The 27466-nt window shown below is 40.2% G+C and overlaps 1 protein-coding gene and 1 pseudogene across 1 annotated transcript; both read left to right on the forward strand.

Annotated features, from left to right (window-relative positions):
• Window positions 1–1658: 1658 nt before the first annotated feature.
• Window positions 1659–16342, forward strand: LOC124697592 (annotated as a pseudogene).
• Window positions 16343–21110: 4768 nt separating this feature from the next.
• Window positions 21111–26955, forward strand: LOC124701950 (imidazole glycerol phosphate synthase hisHF, chloroplastic-like). Its single transcript, XM_047234053.1, has 17 exons — window positions 21111–21294; window positions 21390–21671; window positions 21749–21918; window positions 22000–22114; window positions 22265–22320; window positions 22400–22438; window positions 22536–22634; window positions 22806–22868; window positions 22944–23006; window positions 23103–23185; window positions 23648–23756; window positions 23825–23878; window positions 24681–24768; window positions 24838–24875; window positions 25305–25410; window positions 26263–26429; window positions 26741–26955. The coding sequence occupies exons 1-17, from the start codon at window positions 21144–21146 to the stop codon at window positions 26801–26803; spliced, it is 1746 nt and encodes a 581-aa protein (XP_047090009.1). The 5' UTR covers window positions 21111–21143; the 3' UTR covers window positions 26804–26955.
• The last annotated feature ends 511 nt before the right edge of the window (window positions 26956–27466 follow it).

The following is a 27466-nucleotide window of genomic DNA, read 5'->3' on the forward strand; positions in this document are numbered from 1 at the left end:
AGTATTTGAAATTGATTTTTTGCACGTTTGTAGGATACATCATTGACTATGTGCAGATCTTTTTCCAGAATTTTTTTAAACTTAAAAATATGACTTTTGATTTTTTTTAAACGAGATCACTGGTGCCCATGTGCACCAAATCTCTGTCCCATGATCCAAGACATCTTTAGTTTTCTGCGAACACTTGGATCCCTCTCCGTGGCCTCACCGTATTCGATCCGTCTCTGTCTTCGACAATATTTGCTTTTGTAATTATTTCCGAAGGCTTTTTGCGTTTTTTTTTTTGCTTCCACTCGGTTTCGTGTATTTTGGTTCATATCTGTATATCCAAGGCCATAGAAGACCATCAATTTATAATCTGAAGCTGAGAGAGCAATAATAGTACGCTCAGCTGGCTCGCTAGTTTCAGACGAATGATCGTGCACTCTGCACTGTAAAATTATTGGAGGATTATCATAAGAGGTCGATGATTACCCAACGGTCCATGACATCCGAAGACACGTGAGCACACAGAAGGAAGTGTGGGCCCGAGAGAGATAGTAAAACTGCAAAAGGAACAAGAATCCAAAATCTGGAGACGCAGGCAGGAGAGCCCACAGCTGCTAGATACTGTCCGTGGGCCCCGCGCCAGAACCTGTCCTCCCCTTAACGACATGCTTCCCACCACTACTACGCCCGCACGCAGAAGGTCCCGCGATCCTCCGCCACGTGTCCGAACGGACGGCGGGGATCGCTTGACCCCGTCCGCGCGCCCGTGTTTCGCTCGGGATGGGATCGGGACCCCGCTCTGACACGTGGGCCCCACGACGCAGCGACACGTTGGTGTCAGCTATTTTCGCCGGGCTCCAAAACAAGTTGCCGAAGAAAGTGCGGGCGAGAGGGAGGAGGAGACGGGAGAAAATAGAACGGGAGGGAGGAAGAGAGACAGAGAGATAGGGGCGAGATAAGGGTGGGGGGATCCATGGCGCGCCCGCTCCTCTGAGATTTTCCCGATCGCGTTCCGGTCGCAGGTGAGCCGCATTGCCGCCGCCTCCGTCCCCTGCTCATCGGTGCATTTACTTGTTTTGGGGGGCGATTGCGGTTTGTTGTTGTCGTTTTCGGGATGGAGGAGCCCTCGTTGCCTCCCCGATTCCCCACCCCACCCCCATTTTACACCCACCTAGATCTGTCGCCGCCCGTTTGGTTTCTGAACCTCGCCGTGCTAGATGATTCATGTCATTCAGATGTCTGACTTGTGGAAATGCTTAAATCGAATCGGCTAATCCGTGTTTTAGGATACAGTATTTCATTTCAGAATCAATTTTCCTGCTTCGTTGCCTAACGAAGGCGTGGACATTGGCGGATTATGTCTGGCTGGAGCCTTTTTTTCCTCAAAGCCGCCGTGCGCTTCTGATGCTCGACTCTCTGTCTAATCTAGAAGCATAAAGGAGATGTGCATTTTGTTTACATGGGCATCACGTAGCTAACACCACCGAAACAAAATTCCAAATTATTTGCGGATCATAGTTTTGGAACTCCAGCTCCATGCCAACAGCTCCTCATATTAATATTTTATCATTGTCTCCATAATAAATTGATTTTTTTTTTGCAGGTATTAATAAATTGAATTTTACTTATCTCTTTTGTGATTTTGCTTCTGCTGTGTAATGCCCCAGGTCCAGCTAATGGCTTAACGATTCTAGGCTGATACTTATGGTACGTGGATGAGGAAACCAACTCTGTCGGCGCACCGGAGCTATTTCATGAGAAATTAAGAGTTTTACATGCTTCACTTTCTTCTGGTACATCCTTATTCTGACGAATTTTATGGATTGTCCATTTTATGGCTTAAACATAAACTGAACTAGTATGTAAGGAAGAGATTGGCAATGTAATCAGTGCCTTACAAGTTACACCCCCTCCAAAAATACAAATGCTCTTTTAGCTACTATTTTCTTTAACTAATTATGGATAAACCTAAAGCTTAATAGGGAAGTTTCTAAGCTTGGCACCCCCATCGATTTCATCCTGGATTCGCCACCGAATGTAATGGTTCATGCTATTCCAGTTTTAGTGTTTACAGTCAGAATCCATTTAACTGTATTTATGAATACAGAGAAGTCTTTACCCAAAACCTCAACAAATTACTGATGCTTCACAAATATGGTGATATTTATCTGTTATTTATTTTTTAGTTATGAAGGGAAAAAACCCACGATTTATTATCACTAATAACACTGCACAATGCATCAGTCGATTCCGAACATCAACTCGTTGACGGGACAGATCATCCTCAGGTGTTCATAAGCCAACCATTTAGCCAAGACAATGTCAGCTTCAGAGTTCAGGATTCCTTACCAGCCAGTAAGATCATCATATGCTCCAATCTTAACGTTTTTCTTTCAGTTTCTTCTCCATGTTCTTTATCCGATTTGCCCAATTAGTCGCTTTAAGTTTCAGTTGATTTAAGTTTATTTCTGAAGAAAGATACAACCGCAATGTAATTTATTTACAATAAGAGTGAGATGAAGAGCTCAGTTTGGTTGATCAATGTGTGAGTGTCTGCTTTGTTTATCAAGTAGTTTAAATGTGACTGTTCTGTGTTGTGTTGAGGCTATAGTTGACTAAAATGGATTTTTGCTCTACAAATACCAGTTTCAATGAATATTCCAGCAGTGATTTTTCAGTTATGCAATTGGAGCACGAAAGTATGCTGGAATATCCATACTGAAGGAACAAATGCCAAATGAAATAAAATCAGGTGGCTCATGATATTTGGGTAACAAATAAAATAAGTAGTCTTACCGCATTTTAAAACTTCTTTTTACTTCTTAGCCTTTGTTTATTGGCAATATTGCAAAAATCATTTGTGATTTTTTTTGTAGTTCTGCGTTGCCGTGTTTCTAATCCGTAAATCCTATGGTTAATTTCCACTCTGTTGTTCAAATCACCTGATCGTTTATACGCATAATCGTCGTTGTTTATAGAGACAAAATGTGTTGTTTGAGTTCCAGAAAGCAAGTCAAGCCTTATCTTGTGTTTTTAATGAAAATTTATGTAGGGCCTCCCTCTGGCTCTCTAAAAAAAAGCATGTGTTGTTCTCTTCTAAAATAAAATAATTACTTGCATGCCATTTCGACAAGATGGTGCCTGGCTAGCTTGCGTGTGATTTCCTTAAGGCTAACTGTTTTAAAGAAAAATATTTTAATACAAGATGAGACAACAAAGTCAAGAAAAGATAAGCTAGACTTCTTAATTTTATTAAGGAATGTTAATCATCATACGAGAATATAATTTCTTATGTAGCACCTTTATCAATAACAAGAACCTAATATTCTATTGTTAAGATCCTTTACTGTTGATTAGAGTGATACTATGTGCACATAAATCTGCTTGTGTAAAAAATTATCCTTTTCTTTTCTTTTTAGTTAAACTCAAGTTCTACCTGTCTTGTTACCACTTCTGTGTTGCTGTATGCTAAAGTATTCTTTTCATAGGTATCATCTTCGCAGCCTTCGGAGAATACAGGCCAGTTCAAGATATGCCGATGTGGGGAGGGAGACCCAAACTCCCAGAGTAGTGAAACGGGTGATAGCCCGCCAGCTGCATGTCCTAACTGCCAGGTTTTTCTGATCGTCTTGCACTCAAAGTTTATTTCACAAAGTTATCCAAATGACCTTAAGCTTAATTAGCAGAATGCGTGTCTATAGATGTTTACATAAGCTGTGTCACTGCTATTTATAGTGGCAGGTTTACTATTCTTAAGTCTCAGTTTTCCTTGAATGAGCATGATCACCATGGGAGTCTTTAAACTGCTATTGCGAAATCATGCTATTAATTCAGAATCATGTTCAGTGGCAATTTTTTATGTATATTTGGTTCTGCAATTTTTATGTATATTTGGTTTCTTTGTCCTTCTCTTATGTGCATGATAAGTTCCATGACCAAATTAAATGTTTTTCAAGTGCAGGTTCTTAAGAGTGGACATTTGCTGCTTTCATCTAAAGGTATGTTTGGATGACCATTGTATTTTAGCATGGCTAGATGTATATTTATCCCTCTTTTGTACCTGCTATTTGTTACATCTAAACCAGATGTTTGTTGTAAGGACTGATGTCAGAAAGCCTCCAGGTCATATATCTATGAATCAGGATACATTGTCATTCCAGTGAGATAACATAATTAATGGAACTTCAAGCACAAAAGAAAAGCAAAACATGTCGGCCTGAACTCACTACAATTGTGACAATGTTAATCATACCATGTATGATGGAGATTTTACGAACATGATGACTGTAACTTGTACTGTTGTATCATAGTTTAGTAGTTAGGATATTAGCCAGTTTGGTAGGTATATAATCATTTTGACTGACACATTAAGTTGGAACTGGCCATGACCTTGTCAGTTCGAATGAGAGGAAAGTGTTGAGAAAAAGACACCTGTAGCTAGAGATGTTTCAGTTAATATTCCTACCTATTGTCTAGATATACCAAGAGAGATATACTGTCTAATGAGGCTACTATGAAATACTTACTCATGGGATAGTTCATTTTAGTTGCTCTTGTACTGAATACTAAAGTCCAGCAACATACCATATCTGTTTATTCTCTGATAGCCTGCACATAGAGTAACATGCAGTTTTAGCAAATGTTACATCTATAGGCTAATGTAAATATCTAATTCCTTCACAATCTCAGCCCAATGAAGAACAGAGTCACGCGAACAAACATGCTTGATGTTTTTTACTGAAATTGTCAAGGAACTTATGTTTCGGATCAAAATGTTTTTTATTCATCGCGAAAAAAAGAATCCATATTTTACTTGTAATTTTTTTTCAGCCATTTCTTAAATTCGATCAATTTTAAGATTGGAAATTCTAAATATTTGTCGCAACACTATTCTTCCTATTTGATTATTTGTGGTACATAGCAGGGATTGGTTGGACAACATGGAAAAGCGCTGGTTCATTCTTACAAGGGCATCATTAGTGTTCTTCAGAAGTGACCCGGTAAGAGGCATTAAAGTACTTTGCTAAACTTATTTGCATCATCTATTCACTCGTAAAGCTCCTGTGATTGAACTACTTTGTTCTCCAAGCTTAAACAAACTTTATTTGTGAACAGAGCACACTAATGGTATGCACACCATTAGATTGTAAATTAAAAAAAAACTTTAAAATGCCAAACTGCTAGTTGATTGCTCAGTCCGATATCTAATTATTGTAGCAAATACACTCCCAAATCTTGATAGCATTTTCACGCATGAGCTACTGCTTAGACCCATCTTTCTGCAAGCCTTGTATCACTTTACTAGTCATTGCTGTGTGACTACTCGGCGCAAAGTGTTTTCCAGCTCTACTAAGGTGTTAATTTGCATCCTCTGGGTATGGATGGTACTTTTTTCCATTTGATTAAAAGAATACTCTTTTAAATGTTCACTGACTGCGATGCATAGTCAGACAGTAAACTGCAACTCTCTGGTATGGTCTTTGTCCCGTTTTCTATTCCCAGTCCATTTTTTTTCTGACTTGGACCTTATTTCTAAAATTAAATTACTACTACCATGATTACGCTGTGGGAAATTCCCTATACGTGCCACATGGTCCAAGAAGGACAACAACTGGTGCTGCTCCAGCCAGTGCAACCAAAGAACAACAAGTTCCCGGTAGTATCTACTACCTCTGTACGTGTTTAATCGACACGGGCGTCAGTACGTATTGAACTACTACCTGTGCACTCTCGCGTCAATTAAATCAGTCCAGAGGGAATAGATTGGAGTTGGGCTATCTCTTTATATAGAGGGCCCATTGTGTTATAATAATTATTAAGCAATTAAGCAGTCTCACATCGCTTTCTCCCACTCCCTTCTCCTAGTTGACCGCTACATTACCGGGTTCCCACAGTTACTGGCCTAAAACCACTATTTTCCACAGTTACTACCTCCAATGTTATGATACCAAGTTCCCAACAATGATCGAGAATAATGTGTCAAGCATACTTGTTTTTGTACAACACCACTTATAATTTATAGATATTCAAATATACTTTTGATATATTCAGAAATAGGATACTAGGTGACAAAACATCTTTAAATGAGAATTTGGCAACTTTTGATCTATACCATCTGATAAGCAATACCAACCACTGGAATATTTGACCGTGGAATGCATGCAGCTCTGGGGAAGCTAGTAATCTGTCATTCCTTTCTGCTGGATGTGGTCCCACATACTGATCAATGGCACATGCTAGTCCTGGATAATTCTTTTCTGCGCTGATGTTGTATTAGTACTGTACACTGTAATCTAGTATACTTCTGTAAATTTATTTTAGGGATGTACATGAATGCAGCTAAAGAGAACTGCACATATAACCTGAATTCGTTAACAAAATGTTTCGAGCAAAGAATCAGAAGTCTAGATACTGAATCAGTTTGTATACCTTGTTACTCAATCTGCTTGCTGTGGTTGAGTAGGGGCATAATTAAAACAATAGGATTACACTGTAGGGACCTCCCGTACGGCATTGCAGTAAAAATAAAAAATACGCCAGTCGAAACAAATTAAACTTAGTGAAAGGCAAGTTATGTCAGCTAATGGCATCTCATTGCTCAGTTATCCCAACAAATTAGTGGCTGCTTTGGTCTAGGCCATAATCCTAAACAAATAACGATGCAACTTAGGAATTCAAGCTTTATTGTGAAACAGAGTATATAATTTTTCTTTTCATACTACTACTAACTGAATACCGGAAGTGACAGAAAGCAAATAGCAAAGGTAGGATATTATTGACTGTTACCAAGTACTACTACTGATGCATAGTATGTGACATTTGTGAGAAAATATAAAGGTATTAGGTTACCTCTAAACATGACAGTTGCTTCCATGTTCTGCTTTACTTTCAGAATCAACCTCCCAGAGGAAATGAACCAGTTGTTACACTTGGTGGAATTGACTTGAATAACTCCGGAAGGTATGCATTGAGAATTGAAATTTTCATGAAAGGGAAAAGTTCATGTTATCCGATAAACATATAATTTTGATCAATGTTTCAGTGTTGTAGTCAAAGAAGACAGAAAACTTTTAACGGTGTTATTTCCTGATGGCCGTGACGGGCGTACTTTTACTCTGAAGGTTGGTTGTACATCTTGTAAAATTTCTTGCATACTGTTTTTTGCATCCTTGTTGAGAGGATTGGCATTGTTTCATAGTTGTTCTGCCGGCTGTGAGGATCAGTGAATAGTGGGGCAACATGGGTGGCTGTGGGACTGTAGCAATGGAACGTGTCAACCCTGTTGTGATGGGGACGGGCATTTCTCTATTATTATTTAATATACAATTTATCGTACCCGTGTGGTATTGTTGTAGGAATTTAATGGTGCTTTTTTCCTCCAAGCAGGCAGAAACTACGGAAGAACTCAATGAGTGGAGAAGTGCATTAGAGAGTGCTTTAGCGCAGGCACCAAGTGTAGCGAATACAGTGGGGCAAAATCCAATATTCAGCACTGATGGAACAGAACCTTCTGAAGCTCCAACTGAACAGTGTAAGCTATGTTAGCTTTCACTAGCTTCTTACTAGTTAGATGCTACACTATTTCTAGAAGCCTACATGATGTATTACAAGTTGTAATTATGAGCTTTTGCTCGCAACCTAGCTGTTGTGGTATTTTTTGTTTTAGCAAAAGATCCAACTTTATTGATTAACTAAACAAGTTATATTGGACTGAAGAACTGAAACAAACACACAAAGATCCCTGATAAAACCGAAAGTTACATCAAGGCCCTTTGAAGTCATTTTTCACATTTTGCATCTCAATTTTCCTCCAAGCCTATGGCGAAGAAACCATAGAAAGATCAAACCTGCACATGATGGTTTAACCTCTTAGCTATTACAGTATTTTGGGTTAAGTGTATATGGGTTTTAATATAAATAATGGACAAGCCACAGGTTTTGCTGTATTGATCAAATTCTGTATGTCAGTTTTTTTTAGACTTTATTTATATTTTTCTATGAGAACGGAACTGTTTGTCATTTCATTTCAAATATCTGGTAAAGGAATGGAAAAGCCTGTTCAAGACTTCCATTTTGGTATTCAACTTCATTGTTTACTATTAAAAAATCTTCATAAATCTGTTGATGATTGGGAAATTTTGGGCCACTGAAAAACTGAAGTTTTTAAGAAAAAAAAAATGCAGTTTGAATGTCATGCCTGTTGACCTATTGTCCTATGCTAACATAAGCTTATACACATCCACTTGATCAGGGCATGGACAATCATTTTCTGTGCAGATCCTTCTGTTGTTCATTAATACAGCTGCATTTTGCTCTTATAGAAACTGCATTATGCAGATCTGAGTAAATTCATTTTTGTGTGCCAGTGACAGATGCAATTTGCGTATGTCCTAAAATCAGGGGCAATAATCCCTGAGTTGAGATTCTGTATGGCATTGTGATTTACTTTGTAGTCAAATGTATACTGTCTAATTTATTTTTCTTTCCCGTGTGTGTGCGAGTTCGGATGAAATCCTTATGTTGCACCGAAATAAGCAATTTTCTTGTTTCATTTGCAGCGGAGGATAAATCGTCTGTCATTGGCAGACCTGCACAGTTTTCACTTGTAGATCCTGATGGTAGTCCATCTTTCCTGGAGAAGGCCTTGAGGTTCATTGAAGATTATGGTAAGTGTTTTTCCTTGGTGTCATTGATCAGTACATTATCTAGACTGACTTTGCACTAAGTTTAAATTCATGTCATATTGTCCTGGTGCACATTAAAAGAAACCATGCAGAAGCATGACATTTTAAAATCTCGCAGTTCAGTAATGAGCGGAACACACTCTGTTTGTAGGTGTCAAGGTAGAAGGAATCCTCCGTCAGTCTGCTGATGTTGAAGAAGTCAAACGCAGATTTCGGGATTATGAAAAGGGTGATTTCTCTTGGTCTATTTTTAAATTTTATTTAAGATGTTTATCCTCTGACAATTGTGTGCTGGGCTAGTTCACTTGTGTTGGCATATGTATACTGTTTAAAGCTGCATCTTCAATTTTATTTTATTGTGTAGGAAAGAACGAGTTCTCCGCAGAAGATGATGGACATGTTATTGGTGACTGTATTAAGGTGTTTATTTTTCAACACCGACTTTGATGTCTCGAGGAATATACTATGTTCATATATTTTCTGTAACATTTGTTCCGCTCCAATTTACTACAGTGTATCCTTCGGGAGATGCCAGCATCCCCAATTCCTGCATCATGTTGCACCGCGCTGGTTACAGCTTATCGTAAGAGTGTCTCAGAACTTTATTTACTTATTCACTAATAATAATACATTTCACAGCTTAAGAAAACTGATGCATAATCGCAATGACTACCTTCCATGGAGTATTGTACCAAAAAATCAGCAAACAATATGCCCTTATCCACAACATTTTGATTTGTTTGGAACATAATAAACTGATAAGACAAATGATGGTGCAGGAGCTGACAAGACAAGAAGACTTGATGCTATAAATAAAGTGGTATATGAAGTTTTCCCAGAACCAAATCGACAATTACTCCAGAGGTATTTACCTAGGATGCTTTTTGGTTTAAAAATTTATCAACAAAATTTCATGTCTTGGATTGTCATTCTGTAAGAATACATCGTCATATGTTTACATTATTCTAATGGTTTTATGATGAGTCAAATGTAACCTGTATAGCAATAACAATATCGAATTCCACCAACGGACACCAAACTCATCATCTTTCTTATAGGATTCTTAAGATGATGATGGTCGTTGGATCACACAAAGCTGTGAACAGGATGTCTAATTCTGCTTTGGCGGCTTGCATGGCACCACTCCTTCTTCGACCTCTTCTTCTTGGTGAATGTGAAATTGATAGTGACTTTAGTATGGCTGGGGACGGTTCATTCCAGCTGCTTCAAGCTGCCGCAGCCGCCAACCATGCTCAAGCTATTATTATCATTATGCTTGAGGAATATGATCAGATATTTGATGTATGATCTTTTTCCGTTGTCATGTTCCTTTTTCTGTAGTTAAGCTGCTTGAAGTTATGATTACTAATTCAACAGTTACCTATGTAGGATTTGGAAGAAGGTTCATGTTCTTCAGACGCTTATACTGAATCTGACGATGGTGATGTTGACAAGGAATATTCCACGGATAACGAAAACCATGATGACGATGGTTCTTATGATTCTGGTGAAGATGACATTGAAGAAGACTTGGATGATAATTCTGAACACTCTTCTGGCGGCAGTGAATGTGATGCCAATAGCAGAATTGATGCCAAACGTGACAAGGTACGCTAATTGACAGCAATGGTATCAGTTTCAAACGTTATTGGTGTCAAAAGGTCCTGCAAAGAGCATGTTTCGTTACAAAAAGTAGTAACCCTGCTTCTATTCAACGAAAGAGACTATGGAAGATCTTCTCTTGGAAATGGTGATACTTGATCTTATCAAAATTAACTGCACTGTTTTCAGTCAAATGCTATGGTCAAATCGTATGTTCAACATGTTTGTTCATTGGGTAGTGTCTTCCCGATGTGCAACTTGTCACTTTTTTTGTAAATCTGGTAAAAGAGTATTCTGTTGAAATGCTAGTATTTTGTTGGTCAAACAAATTAGATTATGCTTTCATATTCAACTTGCCCATGAGTTCATCATGTGCGCTGATAAAAAGTCAACAGTTGATTTGACGTTTTCATCATAGCTTAAAACCGATGTGCTAATCTCTTACAGGGTACTTATTATTATATATTTCAAATATCTTCTTGAAGCTTGTAATTTCATGCTTGCATGAAAAAACCTTGGTTGCACTCTCAGTAGCTCAATGGTCTGGGACATGATATAGGAGACTACTGTTTCTAATACAAACGACATACATCTAGGTGTGTGTTTGAGGAAGCCTTGAATAGCTAACTCGTGTTCTTCAAACATACAGATTGTCCACAACTATAGCTTTGTGTCTCTGACTTGATGCGCTTGCGAACTTCTTTGTCTCCCTTACACTTCCTCTTGTTCCATATGTTAAGACCAATATCTCATGCACTGCATGTAATGGCAATGATCAGATTGGCCAACCTCCTGCAAAAGCGGCAAGAACAGAACATGGTGCGGAGAAAGAATCAAATGCATCCACAGATAATATTTCAAAATCCCGTTCAGCATCTTCGAGAGCAAAACTTCTGAAGTCAAGCAGCTCAGCTAATAGGAGCAAAAGAACCTTATGGGGCCGTACTTCAGTAAGTGCAATTGTTATTTGCATAGTTCTGCTTGCCAATGCTACTAGAATAATCATATAGTTTGACTAGAGTACTACTTTATTTACAGGCAAGAAAGGACCTGTCAACAGAGGAGGTTGAGTGTTGCAGTGATGATGAGTAAGTGGCCTGCTATTCACTCCTGAGATGCACATATAATTGTGCTGTTTATTGGAGAGATAAATTAATTGCAAAGAGCAACCGGTAGTATAAAAAATGAAAAATCACAGATGTATGACATGCTACAACAAGTTTGCAAACGTTAGTGCAAAACACAGCCATTTATGAACTGTACAAAAAACATCTGTACATATTGCTGTCGTATCCGTCCTTCATGTCTTATATATTTATACAGTTTAAAAAATAATAATATAGCTCATAGATGGTCATATGTGTGCATGATTTTTTTCAAGTGCACAGATTATAGCACATGTTGTACATCCGTGGATTTTAAATATGTCTCTTCAAAGCACACAAGTATATGTGAACAACTGCACAAAATGTAGCATGATGATTGCAGATTTTGCACAACGGGTTGCACACGTAACTCTATTTGAAAACATGTAATTGTGCATTTCAAAAGTATGTGAACAATCGATGATACACAGCATGCTGAATGTGTGCACATGAAAAAGGTCATTCACAAACATGGCCATTTGTGAACTGCAAAAGCAGATAGACAATTTCCATTTTAAGTCCTGGACTTTTTGGTCTTTCCATTGCTAGGTGAATAAATTTTGTTGTTTGCATCTGCAAGATTTGTACCTTCTATAAACTTGACATACAGATTGAGGGTTACAAAATGTGTGGATTTTTTTCTTATATTGGTAAGAATCCACGTGGTTTGAATTGCATATTTGCACATTAAGAATGATTCCCAAAGTCTGCAGATGTTGTAGGATGCACCTGTAATGATCAAATGGGCATTGTACAATTAAGGCACAAGTTCTGCAAAATACAAAAGAAAAGCTTCATGTTTTGTCTTTGCACAATGCACATTTAATCATGTTTTGTCTTCTTTGCACAATGCACATTTAATCATATTTTGGACAACTTTATTCATGTTGCTACCATTCCTTTTTAGATTCTTCTGAGATAACGAGTACTTTGTGGAATGTTATGTACTCACAAGAACAACATTGTTTTTTCCACGATATTTACCATTAAGACTGTTGATATCTTTTGCGTTATTATTTTCTAATTTATTTTCTGTATTAGGGCTCTTATTGAGAAGCTTGAGAACAACAAAGCTGATCTCCAATCTAAAGTTTCAAAGGAGGTACATCCTTTTCCCCTAGAATCATACATAAGTTTGATATCGAAATTTTTTATATGACATGATGTCGTGTATTTTACAGGTCAAAGAAAATGCAAACCTTCGGGCAAGTCTAGAAAAGCGAAAAGAATCATTACATGAACGCCGTATAGCACTTGAAAAAGAAGTAAGGTCTTAAACTCAAGGTTTTTATTTATTTTTCTACAAAGAGAACACCTTGGTCACTTGTTTCAATAAGGGATCATGACACCACCGATGAAAGCAAACTTACAATATATGTGAAAAACATCAGAAACTATAGGGGGAGGAACATTCTGCTACAATTTATAAGCACAGATACTATCCGAACATCTGAACTAAAGCAATGTGACCACAGAACTAAAGTAATGTGACCACAGAGCAATTTCACCATTATAATCACAAATACTATCCAAATATCCAAACATCTGTAATCTGCCTCCTAGGAGGATTGTAACAAACTCTATCTTTCCAATGAAATGAAACGCAAAAATCTTTTGCGTTTTCTTGAAAAAATGTGACCACAGAATAAATTTAGATTATGGTCTTCACATTTTGTAACCAACCACTTAGAAGGACTTTAAACCAACTCCTATCTCTTCAATGAAATGAAATGAAACACAAAGGTCCTTTGCGTTTCTCAAAAAGAAATATTTTGGTGTCAACAAATGGATTCTCTGCATTTTACTCAAGGTTTGATTATGTCATTCCTTAAGATGAGCCATTATTCACGATGCCGAGGGAATTTACCCCAAACATCTGACTGCCTTGTCAGTTGAAATGGAAAACTACTACTGAAATTGCATTGTACATCCAGAAAAATTCTCAGGAAACATGATCCCAGGCAGATAATACAGTATTATATCAAACTAATCATTCCATCACTTCTTCCCCTTTTAATGCCTGATTAGCTGCATAGAAAGCAGCATTTTCTTGCTGCTCATACTCCTCCCAGACATGATATTTAGTAATAGGACAGCATCCTACATCATAGCAAAAACAACCAAGCTAACAGTTCTGGCGCAGTATGATGTTTTTATCCAAACATGCGAGTCTTTGCTGTATTTTTGAAAATTATATTTGACTGGATGTATCTAAAAACTTAGTAGCTCGCTGTGAGCTAACAGCACATGCTCAGACAGCCCCATTTGGCCACGTGATTTTCATAATTGACTCAGGCCACAATCTGAACCATGAGCCACCATGAAGCACAATTGATGTGACAATACACATGATTTCTATTAAGTTTCATGCACCCACCAGTAGAACCAAAAATCCGAGCTAATGGAGAATGTTGGGAAATCCGCATATACTTCAACAACCTACCTCACGTGTGGCTCAATAAGGCCAAACGTGGACGAAAAGAGGGTGAGCATTTTTTTTCTTTATAAATTGCGAAAGCCAAGCTGATACCATACCAAGTTTCATGCACCAACTAGTAGAACCAGAAGTCCAAGCTAATGGAGAAGGTGGGCAATACTTTAACAATTTCCACTTCTCGCCTCCTTTCAAATACTGTCAATGTTTCTTGCAATCATGGTAATGCTGAGTACTTATCTTTCTTGGTACTATGATATATTATGGCCTGGACTCCACTGGCTATGGTTATAATGCTACTAAAACCTTTAAATGCGACTTTATCATTGCCATTTTCATCATAAATCAGACAATACAATTTACTATACATTTCTGACACTATGGGGACTTAAAGGTGAATCCTCTTGTTCCATCATTTTAAACTACTTTCAGTTGATGGAGACTAGCAACCCCTCCTGATAGACAATTGTTTGGCACTACAAATTATAACTCACTACTATAGTGTACTTTCGATCTCCTGGAGTTGTTTTGGTATACTTTCCAGGGTAAGTTTTGCAATTACTGTTCAATAATAATATTTTGTGCATTCAACAGGTGGAAAATTTGCGAGACCAGCTGCAGAAGGAAAGAAGTTTGAGGACCTCATTGGAGTCTGGGCTGATGAATATGCGAAGAGGGCAGGTGTCCTTCCCGTCATCAATAGACAGCAAGGTACTCTTTAGAAGCTGTGTTTATGTTTCGTTAAAGCTAAAATTCTTTCCACCATTTGAAATTTTCTTCTTGTAAAAAAAAGACTAAGGCTGATCTTGAGGAAGTTGCTGCTGCTGAAGCTGATATTTTGAACTTGAAGCAAAAGGCTTGTGATCTCCGTGGACAACTCAGCAGCCAGGCCCCGCTGGGCTCCAGCTCGCTATGCGAATCATGCAATAAAAGACTCATAAGTAGTGAAAACCCACTCGAGTAAGGCTTTCTTGCTAGAGCATTTCATAGCATTTTTTCTATCTATTTAGAGTTCTAAGTTATGGAGAGGAACATACTTTTAAAAGACTTATACCAAAGTAAGCTACTTTTCTCCAGGGAAAAACAAGAGATTAGCTCCTCAGCCGAAGCATCATCAATCGCTGGGTTCAGTTCTGTACCTCGTTTGGTACCCGGTACTGGTGGCATGGTAAGACCATAAGAGGCTTTTCCTTCCATTTTGCCAGAAATGGACTGTCTGAACTGCTACTCTGCTGTAACGTCCCTATGAATGGTCTAATATTATTCCTAATATCTGGAATGGAAAATGTAGACTGTATAAGCAAGTTAGTCATGGATTTGTCCAGATATTTACAGATAAACAAGAAGAACCTGATATGCCTGAAGTGTCCAGTAAAAACTATACCAAAAGAACTAAATGTCCTTGTTGTCTTGCATGATTCGAAACTGTAGACACCAAAGAAAAGATATAGATTACGTAGCAAAGAATCCAGGCTCATTGAAGTTAAGGATGACAGGACGAAAATATAACCTGGTTGTGCTTTTAGTTCTTCGGTTGCTCAGTTCCATTATTCTCATTTCAGGCGGAGCTTGTCGAACAATTAAGGAGGCAAGCTACACAGCATTCATCTTCAACAGGTAAGCCAGCTCACCAGCTGCAACTGAGTACTAACTTTTTAACACAACAAATGTTGAGGTGGTAATATCTATAACCATACTTCTTGATCTTCATTTAGAACAATTGTGCCCAAAAAAGAAAAAGTTAATAGAAATGATTCTAGTACTAGTAGTTTAAAATGCTTGATTTTTCTCAGGCGCTCAAAGATTGGCAAGGCAAAACTCAAATAGCCCACATCTAAACAGGCTTCAAGGACCGAATGCGTATTCAAGTATTAGAACGGAGGTAATCTCTATGCCTTACTAAAGTTTGTCGGTGCTTCTGCTGCTGCTGCTGCCAGTTTATGGACTGAATTTAAGCAACTACATATACATTCAGGAACCTGGGGGCGGACCACCAAATGCATTAGCTAAGCTGACAAACCGGCTCAACTTCTTGAAAGAAAGAAGGGCACTGCTTGCAAGCGAGATGCAAAACTTAGATATGGCTCGCCCACCAGCGGCACCACCTACTGCTCCAGCTCCAAATAAAGACTCAACATGAGGATTGGGAATAAGATACTGCATCATCTTTAAGCTAGAAAATCAAATAGTGAAGGGGTGCACATACGACAACATCAGAGGGACTACTGTGAGGCGGAGATGCACATGGTGATCTTACCATGAGCTGGACCCAGTTCAAGATGCGTGCTCGTGTATTTTCACTGGAAAAGGAGCATCTCTGCTAGTGTTCACCAACATCACTGATCGCATGAACTGCCAGGTTTTAGAGTACTGTAATTAATTAACCACTCAGGTTTACTGTGTCTTCATAATGATATGTTAAAGTATTGTAGCAAGATTGACTGCCGATCTGCTTTGCATTGTGGCTTGTATAAAGATATCTTTATAAACTGAACCACAGCCAGAGTGCTCTTCCAAATACAGTTTACCGGCAGTTTTTTTGGAGTTCTTGGTAGCTTTAGGGAGTTTCACTCTGTCTTTGCTGCATTTTGGATGGCCGTTCCTCTGCCACAACTCAGAAAGGGATGGCAGTTCCTGTGCCACAACCCAGAAAGGTGATCAATATTTCTCGTTTAAAGCTATTACTCCCTCCGATTCATATTAATTGACTTCAATATAGATGTATTTAGAACTAAAATGTGTCTAGATACATCCATATTAGAGTCAATTAATATGAATCGGAGGGAGTATGTGTTTTTCGTTGATGTTTAACGGTTTCACAGTCGATGGCTGAAGCATAGCCTCGTTTAAGACTTTAGTCATCGATATGCCTAGAACATCTAAGATGCACTTTGTGAGGTATGTCGGTGCGGGTTGCCGCTTTTTAGGGACGCCTCTGCCCAGCAACGTCCCCCAAATGGCTTTTAAACAAACCCGCAATTTGACATAAATTTAAATTTTCATTCAAATTTATTATATATTACAAGTTTAGATAAAAACAATTAAATTTAACACTAGACAACTGCCCTACTCGCTGTCGGTTGGTGGGCGCGATGGCCTAGCTTCGTCATCGTTCTTCGTCCGTGTCCTCCTCTCGTTCTCTCGCGTCTGCCTCTATCTGATCTGTTGTCATACGCTCACGCCTCTGTCTCTCCATTGTAAGTGTTGCATGATGGTGAACTCCGTATTCTGGTCAAGCTGCTCAGTTTGCGACGGTTTTCTTCGGCGAGTGTACAAGCGTTTGGCTCAAGAATCCTATGTGGCTCGGCTTTTTTTTTTGAAGCTTTAACAATAGGAAAGGCTCCTATTGCTTTTGTATATTAATTAATAGATCCCACTTGGGGCAAAGTCCACAAAGATTACGTTGTACAGGATGGACTCAAAAAGAAAAGAAAAGAGAGATTATTTGCAAAACTTGAAATAAAGGGATGCAGGTCTTCCTTAGTCCTATGAATTAGTAGGGAGAAGTCCCGAATGAACCTTCTCTTCCAGGATTCCAATTCTGGTGTGATGTTGTTGAATAAGAAGTTATTCCTTTCTTTCCGGATACTCCAGGCTCCTACTATGAAAATTTCCATGAACATGGGTCTTGCCCATTGTGGTTTAGCTTGCTCAATGATCTGGAGTCTATTGCCATATTTCTGCCAGGAGATGTTTAATGTTGTCCAACATTCCTGGCTAAAGGGGCAGTGAAAAATAAGACGCTCAATAGTTTCCTCTGGAGGTATGGTACACATCAGGCAGTGGTACCCTGAATCAAGGGTGTAGTGCCTCCTTCTAAGCATGTATTTGGTATTAAGTCTATCCATTAAAATAAGCCAGCAGAAGAACTTCATCTTTGGGATGCATTTTGATTTCTAGAGCCAGGAGATGGAAACATGAGAGTGTATCTCCCTGAAGCAAAATTTAAAGAATAAGGCAGATGAATATTTATCTGTACCCCAATTATAGGTCCATTGATCAAGAGCTTCAGGAGAAAGAGGAAGGAAAAAAAATTATCAGCCAGATGGCCAGCTGTGAGAAACTCTTGCACAGAAACGTCCTCCGAGTTGGAGAGGGAAAAGGCTCTAGGAAATTCTTCAGATAAAATTGAATGGGGCCAGTTATCATTCCAGAAAAGTGTAGAATTACCATCCAACACCTTGACGGTCCGTAAACTAGTATGAGTTTAAATATGTCTTCACCAAAAGGAGCCACAAGGATTCATGATCTGAGGAATTTGGCTAGTGTAATAGGTATTCCAAATAAGTTTCACCTGGGAGTATCATCTCTGTTATAGAATTTATGCAGGTATTTGTGTAACAGCCCTTGATTTTGTATCTTCAAATTTATGATACCCAACCCTCCTATTTTCTTCGGTTTACAAACCATATCCCAAGATGCAAGAGAGTTGCATTTCTCCATCTTCTGTTTTCTTGTTCCAAAGATAGTGTCTCCTAATTTTCTCCACATGTTCCAAATTTTTTGGATTAATTTGAATAGAGCACATTGTGAAAGTAGCAATGGAGGTCAAGAGAGAATTAACCACAGTTACTCTTCCACTATAGGACATCATTAGGAAGGTAGCAGAAACTCTTCTTTCAATTCTATCCACAAGGGCATCAGGGTTGAGCTGGCCAGCCTCCTCCGTAGGCAGCCGTTCACGGAAGACGGCCATGACGCGTTGGAGGAGTTGTTGGTTAGCCTCCTCTAGGGCGTGGGCAGCGTTCCTCTAGAGGCGCCATGAATTTGGTCCTAGCAAATCAAAAATTGTTTCGATCGATCCTGGTCAATAGGCGTCATGCGATTAGTTGTAATTTGTCTTGCCGCACAAAAATCAGACCAAATTTCATTGGAACAACAAGCGCCTCAAACTGGAGGCCCTCCATTGGAGCCAGGGACTCCTCTCCCGGACGCTATGATTAATTTCCCTTTTATCCTTCGCTTGAGAGTTTAAACGCTCAACATTGCACATGCCCTGATCTCCTTTTAGGTTTTCATAAAGATCTGATTGGGCAGGTTCAGAGTTTCCATCAAGCGTAGCCCCAGTAATTGGAGCATCGAAGGTAGCTCTAGCTGATTTTGGCTTGAGAATTCCTAGTCTATTTTTTTACCACAATTCCACATTTCGATTTGATATGAGTATATGAATTCCAAATTGCTTTTGTTTGAGAGTAGTGATAGCTGTATTTTTTCGTATGTAACACCATCATCTCCGTTGAAGAGGTGATGCACACATACCCTCTCCCGTGCCGCACCCGAGGGTGGCACCAGGAGGGGGGCTAACCCTAGCGTCGCCAGAACCGAAGAACCATCGGTCGCCGCTGCCACGTGGACCTTACCACGGTGGGGGCTCCCAATCTGCCATAGGCGACTTGGGGGAGGAAGGCAGCAATGAACTGAGGCGGGGCTCGGGCGTCTACGTCCAGTCATCGGAGCACCGAAGCCGGGGCGGTGCCCTCATGCTATGGTGCGGGGTTTGGGCAGCGTCGACCCTCGGGCGAGGGTTGGAGCTTTAGTTGGTCTGCATCGGTGCAGCTCCTCCGACTCCATGTCTTGGGGCATCGACCTTGTCACCCTTCATGATTGGTGGATGGTCAGTGGAGAGGTACCTCTCTCGTGCCGTCCCCTTCCAAAATAAAGGAGGTAGGGGTGGCGGCCCTAAAGGTCCTTTTTCCATCCAAGTCGTCGTTCTGTTGTTGCTGCGCTTGCCTCCAATCAGGCTACAAACAAGTACTTGATTTCTCCACCGACGGTCTTCACTGATTGGTGAAGTGCCCCGGACCCTAGATTGAAGGGGATACGGTCGTGCGCGTCCACAAACATCACCCCGTGGGGCTTCAAGGGAGCATGTTGCGAGGATCCGCTTTCAGCTGACATCACCGGACATGTCGAAGTTGTGATTTTCATGGTGTTGACAGAGGCGGGAAATGTAAAGACAACTATGATTCGAAGACCAGAAGGTAACGACGGAGGCGGCATCCCAGATGCGATGGAGACTTTGCTTCATGTGATCCTGGGCGGGCTTGGCTTTGGGACTCTTCCTGTCCAAACCGCGCACGTGGTGCCCGCAAGTCTCATGATTGGTGATTTGTAGCAGCGGCCTCGGAAATTGGGGGTGGCAGCATGGGGGAGTTCAGTTTTGGTAGTGCTTGTCGAGTACCGTAGTCAAGATTTTCAGGGTGAAAATCCAATGTTTGCCCTTTATTGGTTGGACGTGGCAATGACCTTGTTGAAGACATTATTTTGGGAACTCGGACATCCTTCAGGTTGAAAAATTAAGATCTTAGGTCGGGCAATGGCAATGTTTGTGCATTATTTTTTTCTTGGAGGGGTTGCTTTTTGGAGAATCTCTTTTGTAGTTCCGGTGTTGCCTTTGGTGATGGTTAGAGTGTTGAGGGTGCGAGTAATTAATCACCATGGTGGGGTATTTTTTTTGGCTGTGTGTATCATTTATATCTTTGGTGCAGAATAAAGACCAATGTTGATGCTGGATGGGACTCGGTGTCGAAGCACGCTGGACTTGGGATCATCATTCGTGATTAGCTGGGGCAAGTGATATATATTAACGGAATGGAAATTTATTCCTTTTTGCAACAACGCCGAGGAAGCGGAAGTGCTGGCTTGTCTTGAAGGAATTCGACACTTGATCAATCTACGACGGTGGCCAGCGATCTTGGAGTATGATTGTCTCCGTGCTGTGATGGCGATATCGTCTGAGTCCGTGGAACAATCTCCAAGCTGGGCACTCATTCTAGAGGCACGGGAACTTCTGAAGATCTTTCGTGACATCGTCGTCTCAAAGGTGGACCGTGTGTGCAATGGCGTTGCTCATGTCTTGGCGCAAGTAGGAAAATCAGGTGTTAGTGCTATTTTATGTGACTCTGTTCCCGACTACGTTCGGGACCTGATTTTTCTAGATTGTAAGAACACTCTGTAATCATTGGGCAGCAGGTTTCTTTCGCACTCTTTTCCTCACCAGGGTACCTAAGGGGACTGGAAGGTTTTTAATGAGGCGGCCTGCTGCATCTTATAATATATGTGTTCTTATGTAAAAAAAAAGAATTGCAGATGCCTGGTGTAATTTGCTATTTGCTCGATATTAAAATATCTCTTTTATAAATAATGTAATAATGTAATACTAACAGGGGCCCGTTAATCTGTTAATCGAGGCCGAGCGCAAGTGGGCTCATTTGGGCCTAAGTTGATTGAATTTTCCATTTGCCCGTGTGGCTCTCGGGAGTAGGGAGAGCCAACAACCAAAAGAGACAAATGCTGCCGCCGCCGCCGCCGCCGCCGCAGGGGGCAATGGCCACCGGCGCCGCCAACCACGCCATACCCTGCTCTGCCGGTCGTCCGACGAAGAGGAACCAGCGGCGCAACCCTGCTTCCCTCTCCGTGCGCGCGTCCAGCGACGCCAACAGTAAGGACCACTCTGATTATCCCCACCCCCTCCCTCTCCAGAATTTGTCCCGTCCATGGCTTCACGGCTGCGTCTCCTTCTGTCGATGGCCGCAGCGGTGACGCTGCTTGACTATGGCGCGGGCAACGTCCGCAGCGTGCGCAACGCCATCCGCCACCTCGGCTTCAACATCCGCGACGTGCGGAGCCCCGAGGACATCCTCTCCGCCGACCGCCTCGTATTCCCCGGGGTCGGAGCTTTCGGCTCCGCCATGGATGTTCTCACCCGCACAGGCATGGCCGACGCGCTTCGCGAGTACATCCGCAGGGACCGCCCCTTCCTTGGCATCTGCCTCGGCCTTCAGCTGCTATTCGACTCCAGCGAGGAAAATGGCCCGGGTAAGGCAGATAAGAGCATTCTACTTGCTTGAGAACATGTTACTGAGCATGAGCTGATAGTGCACTCGCTACTGCAGTAAGCGGCCTTGGTGTGATACCTGGAGTTGTCAGGCGATTCGACTCTTCCGAGGGTCTCATAGTGCCTCACATTGGATGGAACGCCCTCCAGATTAACAAGGATACACAGCTGCTGCAAGGAGTTGATGGCCACCATGTGTACTTTGTTCACTCCTATTACGCTCCACCTGTAAGGAGCAACTCCATTTAGATGTTTCCTCTTGTTGTGGTCTCGGAAATTTGAGTTGTGTCTTTCTTTCTATGTGCTTAGTCGGATGCGAACAGAGACTGGATTTCGTCCACATGCAACTATGGCCAGAGCTTCATATCATCTATCTCGATGGGCAACATTCAGGCAGTTCAGTTTCACCCAGAGAAGAGTGGAGGTAAAATATGTAGTTTAATAGTGAATATACATGACAAATAGTGTTCTGATAGCTTGACTTGCCTGAATCTTTTAAAGTCCCTACTGGAAAGTAATGTATATATTCTATGATTTCCAGCGTACATTTACTATATTCTTTTGTTTCGTGCAGCTACTGGACTTTCCATTTTTGAAAAGTTTCTCAGTCCCAACTCTTCAGGGGCAAAGGTAATCATCATGTGGGGATTTACTTTTTGCAGTTCATTTTTCATTTTTTAGCATATATTCACAAATATCTGCAATGCAGGTCCCATCTCATAAAAAAGCATCAAAACTTGCAAAGAGAGTAAGCTCTTTATTCCCAAGTGTTTCATCACAGTTTCCATTGCCATCTCGAACACAGGTTTACTTTCTGATCATACTTGTTGCCTTGAAATTTGCAGGTGATAGCATGCCTTGATGTTCGGTCAAATGATAATGGGGATCTTGTGGTGACAAAAGGTGACCAGTATGATGTAAGAGATCATAGTAGTAGCAAAGAGGTACCAAACTTTATCGCTGATCCTAAGAGTATCAAAACTTTCTAAGTTGGCAGCTTAGGGCTAGTTCTTATTAACTTTTTAGGGATAGTTAGTTGAAATGGTTTGGAAAATATTTTATTGTTCTACAAAAACATAAGCATTATGTACTTGAATATCTTTGTATGCTTATAGGTGAGAAACCTTGGCAAGCCAGTGGAATTAGCAAGTCAATACTACATAGATGGGGCTGATGAGGTACTTTTCTACATACCGTCATATTTTATTTTAATGAATATATTATCTGACACCATTAATACATATTCCCTTTAGGTCAGCTTCTTGAATATAACTGGTTTCCGTGCCTTTCCATTGGGTGATTTGCCAATGCTAGAGGTTTGTTTTTGTTTGGTAACAATTGATTATTTCAATTAACTTGCTTTTATCTGGTAAAGTGACATGTTTGTACAACGTTGGTGGGGGTATTGGTAGGTACTACGTTGTGCATCTGAAAAAGTTTTTGTGCCACTTACAGTTGGTGGGGGTATAAGAGACTTCACAGATGCAAGTGGAAGGTTAGCTCCTCTCCAATTTTTAGTCAACGGTGCTACTGCTATACATACATCTTTCTTTTTTCATACGATTGAACTATGATGGAGGTCATCACATGAAGGTCAGCATGTATGGCCCAGCCCACATGGTAGATATCATCATGTGTGGAGTCATTACCTTTTTGAGCTATTGTTGATCCCTGTCAGATTAACAATATAAATTCCTGTTGACTTGATGAGATAATTTTTATATCAGTACCCAGAGTTCCCTGATTTTATTCCTTTATGTTCCAATCTCTGGTTGGTGTTAGTCCGTTTACTATCTTATTTGTTGGTACTACGGCCTACTTACTACTCTCCATGTATCATATTTTTTATGTTCCTCCTGTCCAACTGCACCCCCACATTTTCTGGGGTGATATTGATGCTAGTCAATACCAATAAATCAGCTATGACGAATAATGATGTCAATTTATCTCTTCCCAGATACTATTCAAGCTTGGAAGTGGCATCAGAATATTTTAGGTCTGGCGCTGACAAGATCTCAATTGGAAGTGATGCTGTTTTTGCTGCTGAAGCCTATTTACAGACTGGTGTATGTATTCTTATTTCCCCCACAATGTGCAGCTAATTCCCCATAGCATAATTCCTTCCTGTTATCAGGTAAAGACAGGGAAAAGCAGCTTGGAGCAGATTTCTAGAGTATATGGAAATCAGGTTTATTTTTATTTATCTCCACAAGTCCCTTTTGTGCTTGTGTTTATACTAGCATTTCATTCTCATGGAAATTAATATTGTGAACAATTGAATAACGTCATAAACAAGTTCTCATTCCGCCAACCATATTCCAAGAAACCTGAATCGAACTCCAGCGATCTTTTTTTAAAACCAAAATCCAGCTATCTTTCCCTAACCGACGAAATTATGCATTGATGATCGATCCTCTTCAACATTTTCATTGCAAAGGAAAGTATGTTTGGAATAATTTTATAATTAGTCCCCATTATTAGTTTTTTCACGTAACATCATAAAATTATTATGTGCCTGAGCCTAATTTGTTTACGCTTACCATATTTCAATATAGGGAAACCATCTTAATCTTTTTTTAAGACCAAACTCCAGCTATCTTTCCTTAACCGACAAAATTATGCACCGATGATCGATCGTCTTCTACATTTTCATTGCACAGGGAATGACGCTTGGAATTATTTTCATAAGTAGTCCCCATTATTAATTTTTCCATGTAACATCATAAAATTATTATGTGCCTGAGCCTTTGTTTCCACTATGCACATTCGGTCCTTCCCTGTGGTTAACAACTGGGACCCTTAGCTCCATCAATTTTTATTTTGTAGAATTCTGATTTGAATTGTTTTCAATTAATGAACTCTGATTTGAAACTCATGAAGTGTGTTTATCTCTATTTCAGATGAAGGAACTGTTTTTTTTTTCAATAATTTGTAGAATAGCTAGATAACCTGTTAGTCACTCATGGTAACGAAGCTTCTTCTCATCTCAGGCTGTAGTTGTAAGTATTGATCCCCGAAGAGTATATGTCAAAAGTCCAGATGAGGTGCAATTTAAAACTGTGAAAGTGTCCAGTAAAGGTATGCTCGCATATATCCCTTGAAATCAACATTCACCTTTTAAATGTTCTCACATTTCCTGTACTTCAGGTCCATTAGGTGAAGAATATGCATGGTACCAGTGCACGGTGAGTCCCTTTAACTGCTTTAACTGTTTTGATTTATCATCATATGCCATTCATGCATTTGGGTATCATCATACAAAGATTTATTTAGTACCCATCTCAATGCTTATGAAAAAGATTTAGACCAGTCTGTTCAAAAAAGGGGATCCCTGCAGGTATTTCGTAGTACAATCTTCTCAGGTACAGGCAGTATGTGTGCAACGTGTTCATGTCTCATATCTAGTACTAACTCTGGTCCAGAATATAAGATGGTTTGATAGGCTATTTTAGCCTACCAAAACATCTTATATTTGGGAACGGAGGTAGTAGCAATTAAGATACTAGATCTTTCTTAGTAGAATTTTGGTGTCTCTGTTTTTTGCATGATATACCTTTACTGTCTTTGTTTTGTTCTTATCTACCAGTATAATCGTCTATCTATTTTTGTTCCAGGTAAGCGGTGGGCGTGATAGCCGGCCTATAGGAGCATATGAGCTAGCACAAGCTGTGGAAGAATTGGGCGCGGGAGAAATACTGCTGAACTGCATTGATTGTGATGGTATGCTGAATATTGTTTTTATGCCAGTACAACAAAGCTTGGATACAGTATGTTTCATCTTGTTATGCCCTGCATAATAACTGGTTGGAACTTCTTAATCTCTTGCTCAAGCCTCTGAAGCGGTATCAAGAATCTTGTAATTAATTTGTCAGTACTTTTCATCAAGCTGGCTTATGCTTTTACCAAACATTCATAGAGATACATTTTTTTAATTAGAAACACATAAGTGGAACATTCTTAATAAACAGGGTGTACCTATCACAAAATAGAGTTATGGCATACCCCTTTTATAGTCAATGGAGGACTATGGAGGCTAAAGGCTGATAACACGCCTGGTCCATGCTTTGGTTATTGGTTGCTCTGGTTGGTCAGAGTCTGTTGAATGGAACGAGAACTCATTAAATTGTACTTCTGGGATAGTTATGTGCGAGAGTGAAGGACTTGCGGTGCTGTGAAGCACTTTTGAAAGTGTAGTTTTGTGGTACTGTAGTTTAGTCAAAGTGTGTAGTTGCATGAAATTTGCTATATGGTTTTCTTTTGGCAATCTCGATGTTCTATTTTGGAGTTTATTTATGGTTTCATGTGTGATTGGGTACTTAATGTTGATTTTACTGTATTTCTTGTATATATCATCTGAAGTCTACAAGTCAACCTATCGTCATCAGTACATCAACATTGTTTATATAAGTTATGCACAACTACTGTTTTGGATTACCATTGGACTTTGTAGATATAGTGTATAACTTGTACGGAGCAGCATATAATTTTCTTACATTGCATGTACCTTGTGAATTTGTTGCTTGTGCTTTAGTGTTGTAAAGCCATTTTGTATTATGTCATTTTATCTTGCAGGTCAGGGATGTGGATTTGACATTGATTTGATCAAAATGGTATCGGATGCTGTGACAATTCCTGTCATCGCAAGCAGTGGTGCTGGTTCCGTGGAACATTTTTCTGAAGTCTTTGAGAAAACAAATGCTTCGGCTGCTCTTGCTGCTGGCATTTTCCATCGGAAAGAGGTATTGTTTCTTTTGAACAAATCATGCCATCTTCTCCTAATAGTGTATACATCACTATCCATTATCTCAGTGTTGTTAATATGTTGCGCGTTCCACAAAGGCCATGAGGTTGTATTCATTCATATCCACAGTATGTTAAAAATCCTTGCCCATCCTGAATTCTAAAATGGCTGATTTCTTCCAACAACTGCACTTTTCTTTGGGTCCTAATTGTTCTTTCAATCAGCTTAGTGAACACATTCTCGATGGTGTAGAATCAGCACCTGTTATTGGGTTTGAATTTGACACCTCAAACTCTTGCTTTGATACAGGTTCCTATCCTAGCAGTGAAAGAGCACCTGGAAGATGCTGGTGTGGAGGTCAGAATGCAGTAATCTAAGATGGACTAGTGTAACATAACGCGGAAAACCTCTCATTTGTTGGAACTTTTTGTCAGATGTTGTAACAGTTGTATATCGGGAGCATGTGTGGCACAGTGGCAGTGCATAGAATGCGGACTTGAAATGTTATTTCGGAATAAATCAATAAGATGGTACTCCCTCCGTTCCTTTCTATAGTGCCTATTCTTTTTTGGCACGGAAATTAGCGCAAGCAGTTGTTTTAACACAAAACCCCCTACCGATGTGAGAGAGAAAAAAGGAAAACAAATCAGATCCGAGGTTGCCATAACCGTTCGCGTGGAGGATCGTATCTCCCTTTATTCTCGCTGGCGAAATCCTCTCGATCTAACTGATCGCGTGAAGGCCTCCCTCTCCCCCGCTATTCTTCTTTCTCTGGCGCTTTTTTTCTCTGTCTCTCCCGCGCGCACACACAGGCCTAGACTCAAGCCGAGGAGATCGAGAGATCGGCCAGCTAATACTCCAGCCGAGGAGTCTACGTGAGATCAGCCAGCGGAGGAATACGTGAGATTGGCTAGATTCGTTGAGATCATGCGACTACAGAGGGGGCGTGCGGACGGAGTAATATAGAGAGGAGACGTGCGAGCATAGATTGGCTCCACGTTTTCAGCACCTAACATATCGGTTACCTTATGTTAT

The sequence above is a fragment of the Lolium rigidum genome, chromosome 3, assembly GCF_022539505.1.
Source record: "Lolium rigidum isolate FL_2022 chromosome 3, APGP_CSIRO_Lrig_0.1, whole genome shotgun sequence".
Taxonomy (NCBI): Eukaryota; Viridiplantae; Streptophyta; class Magnoliopsida; order Poales; family Poaceae; genus Lolium; species Lolium rigidum.

Bases quoted from the DNA above. Each gene is read 5' to 3' on its own strand.
- LOC124701950 (XM_047234053.1), top strand. From the start codon at position 21,144: ATGCTGCCGCCGCCGCCGCCGCCGCCGCAGGGGGCAATGGCCACCGGC. The intron at 22,321-22,399 runs GTAATCATCATG...TCTGCAATGCAG, and splicing joins CCAACTCTTCAGGGGCAAAG to GTCCCATCTCATAAAAAAGC. The intron at 25,411-26,262 runs GTATGCTGAATA...TTTATCTTGCAG, and splicing joins GAACTGCATTGATTGTGATG to GTCAGGGATGTGGATTTGAC.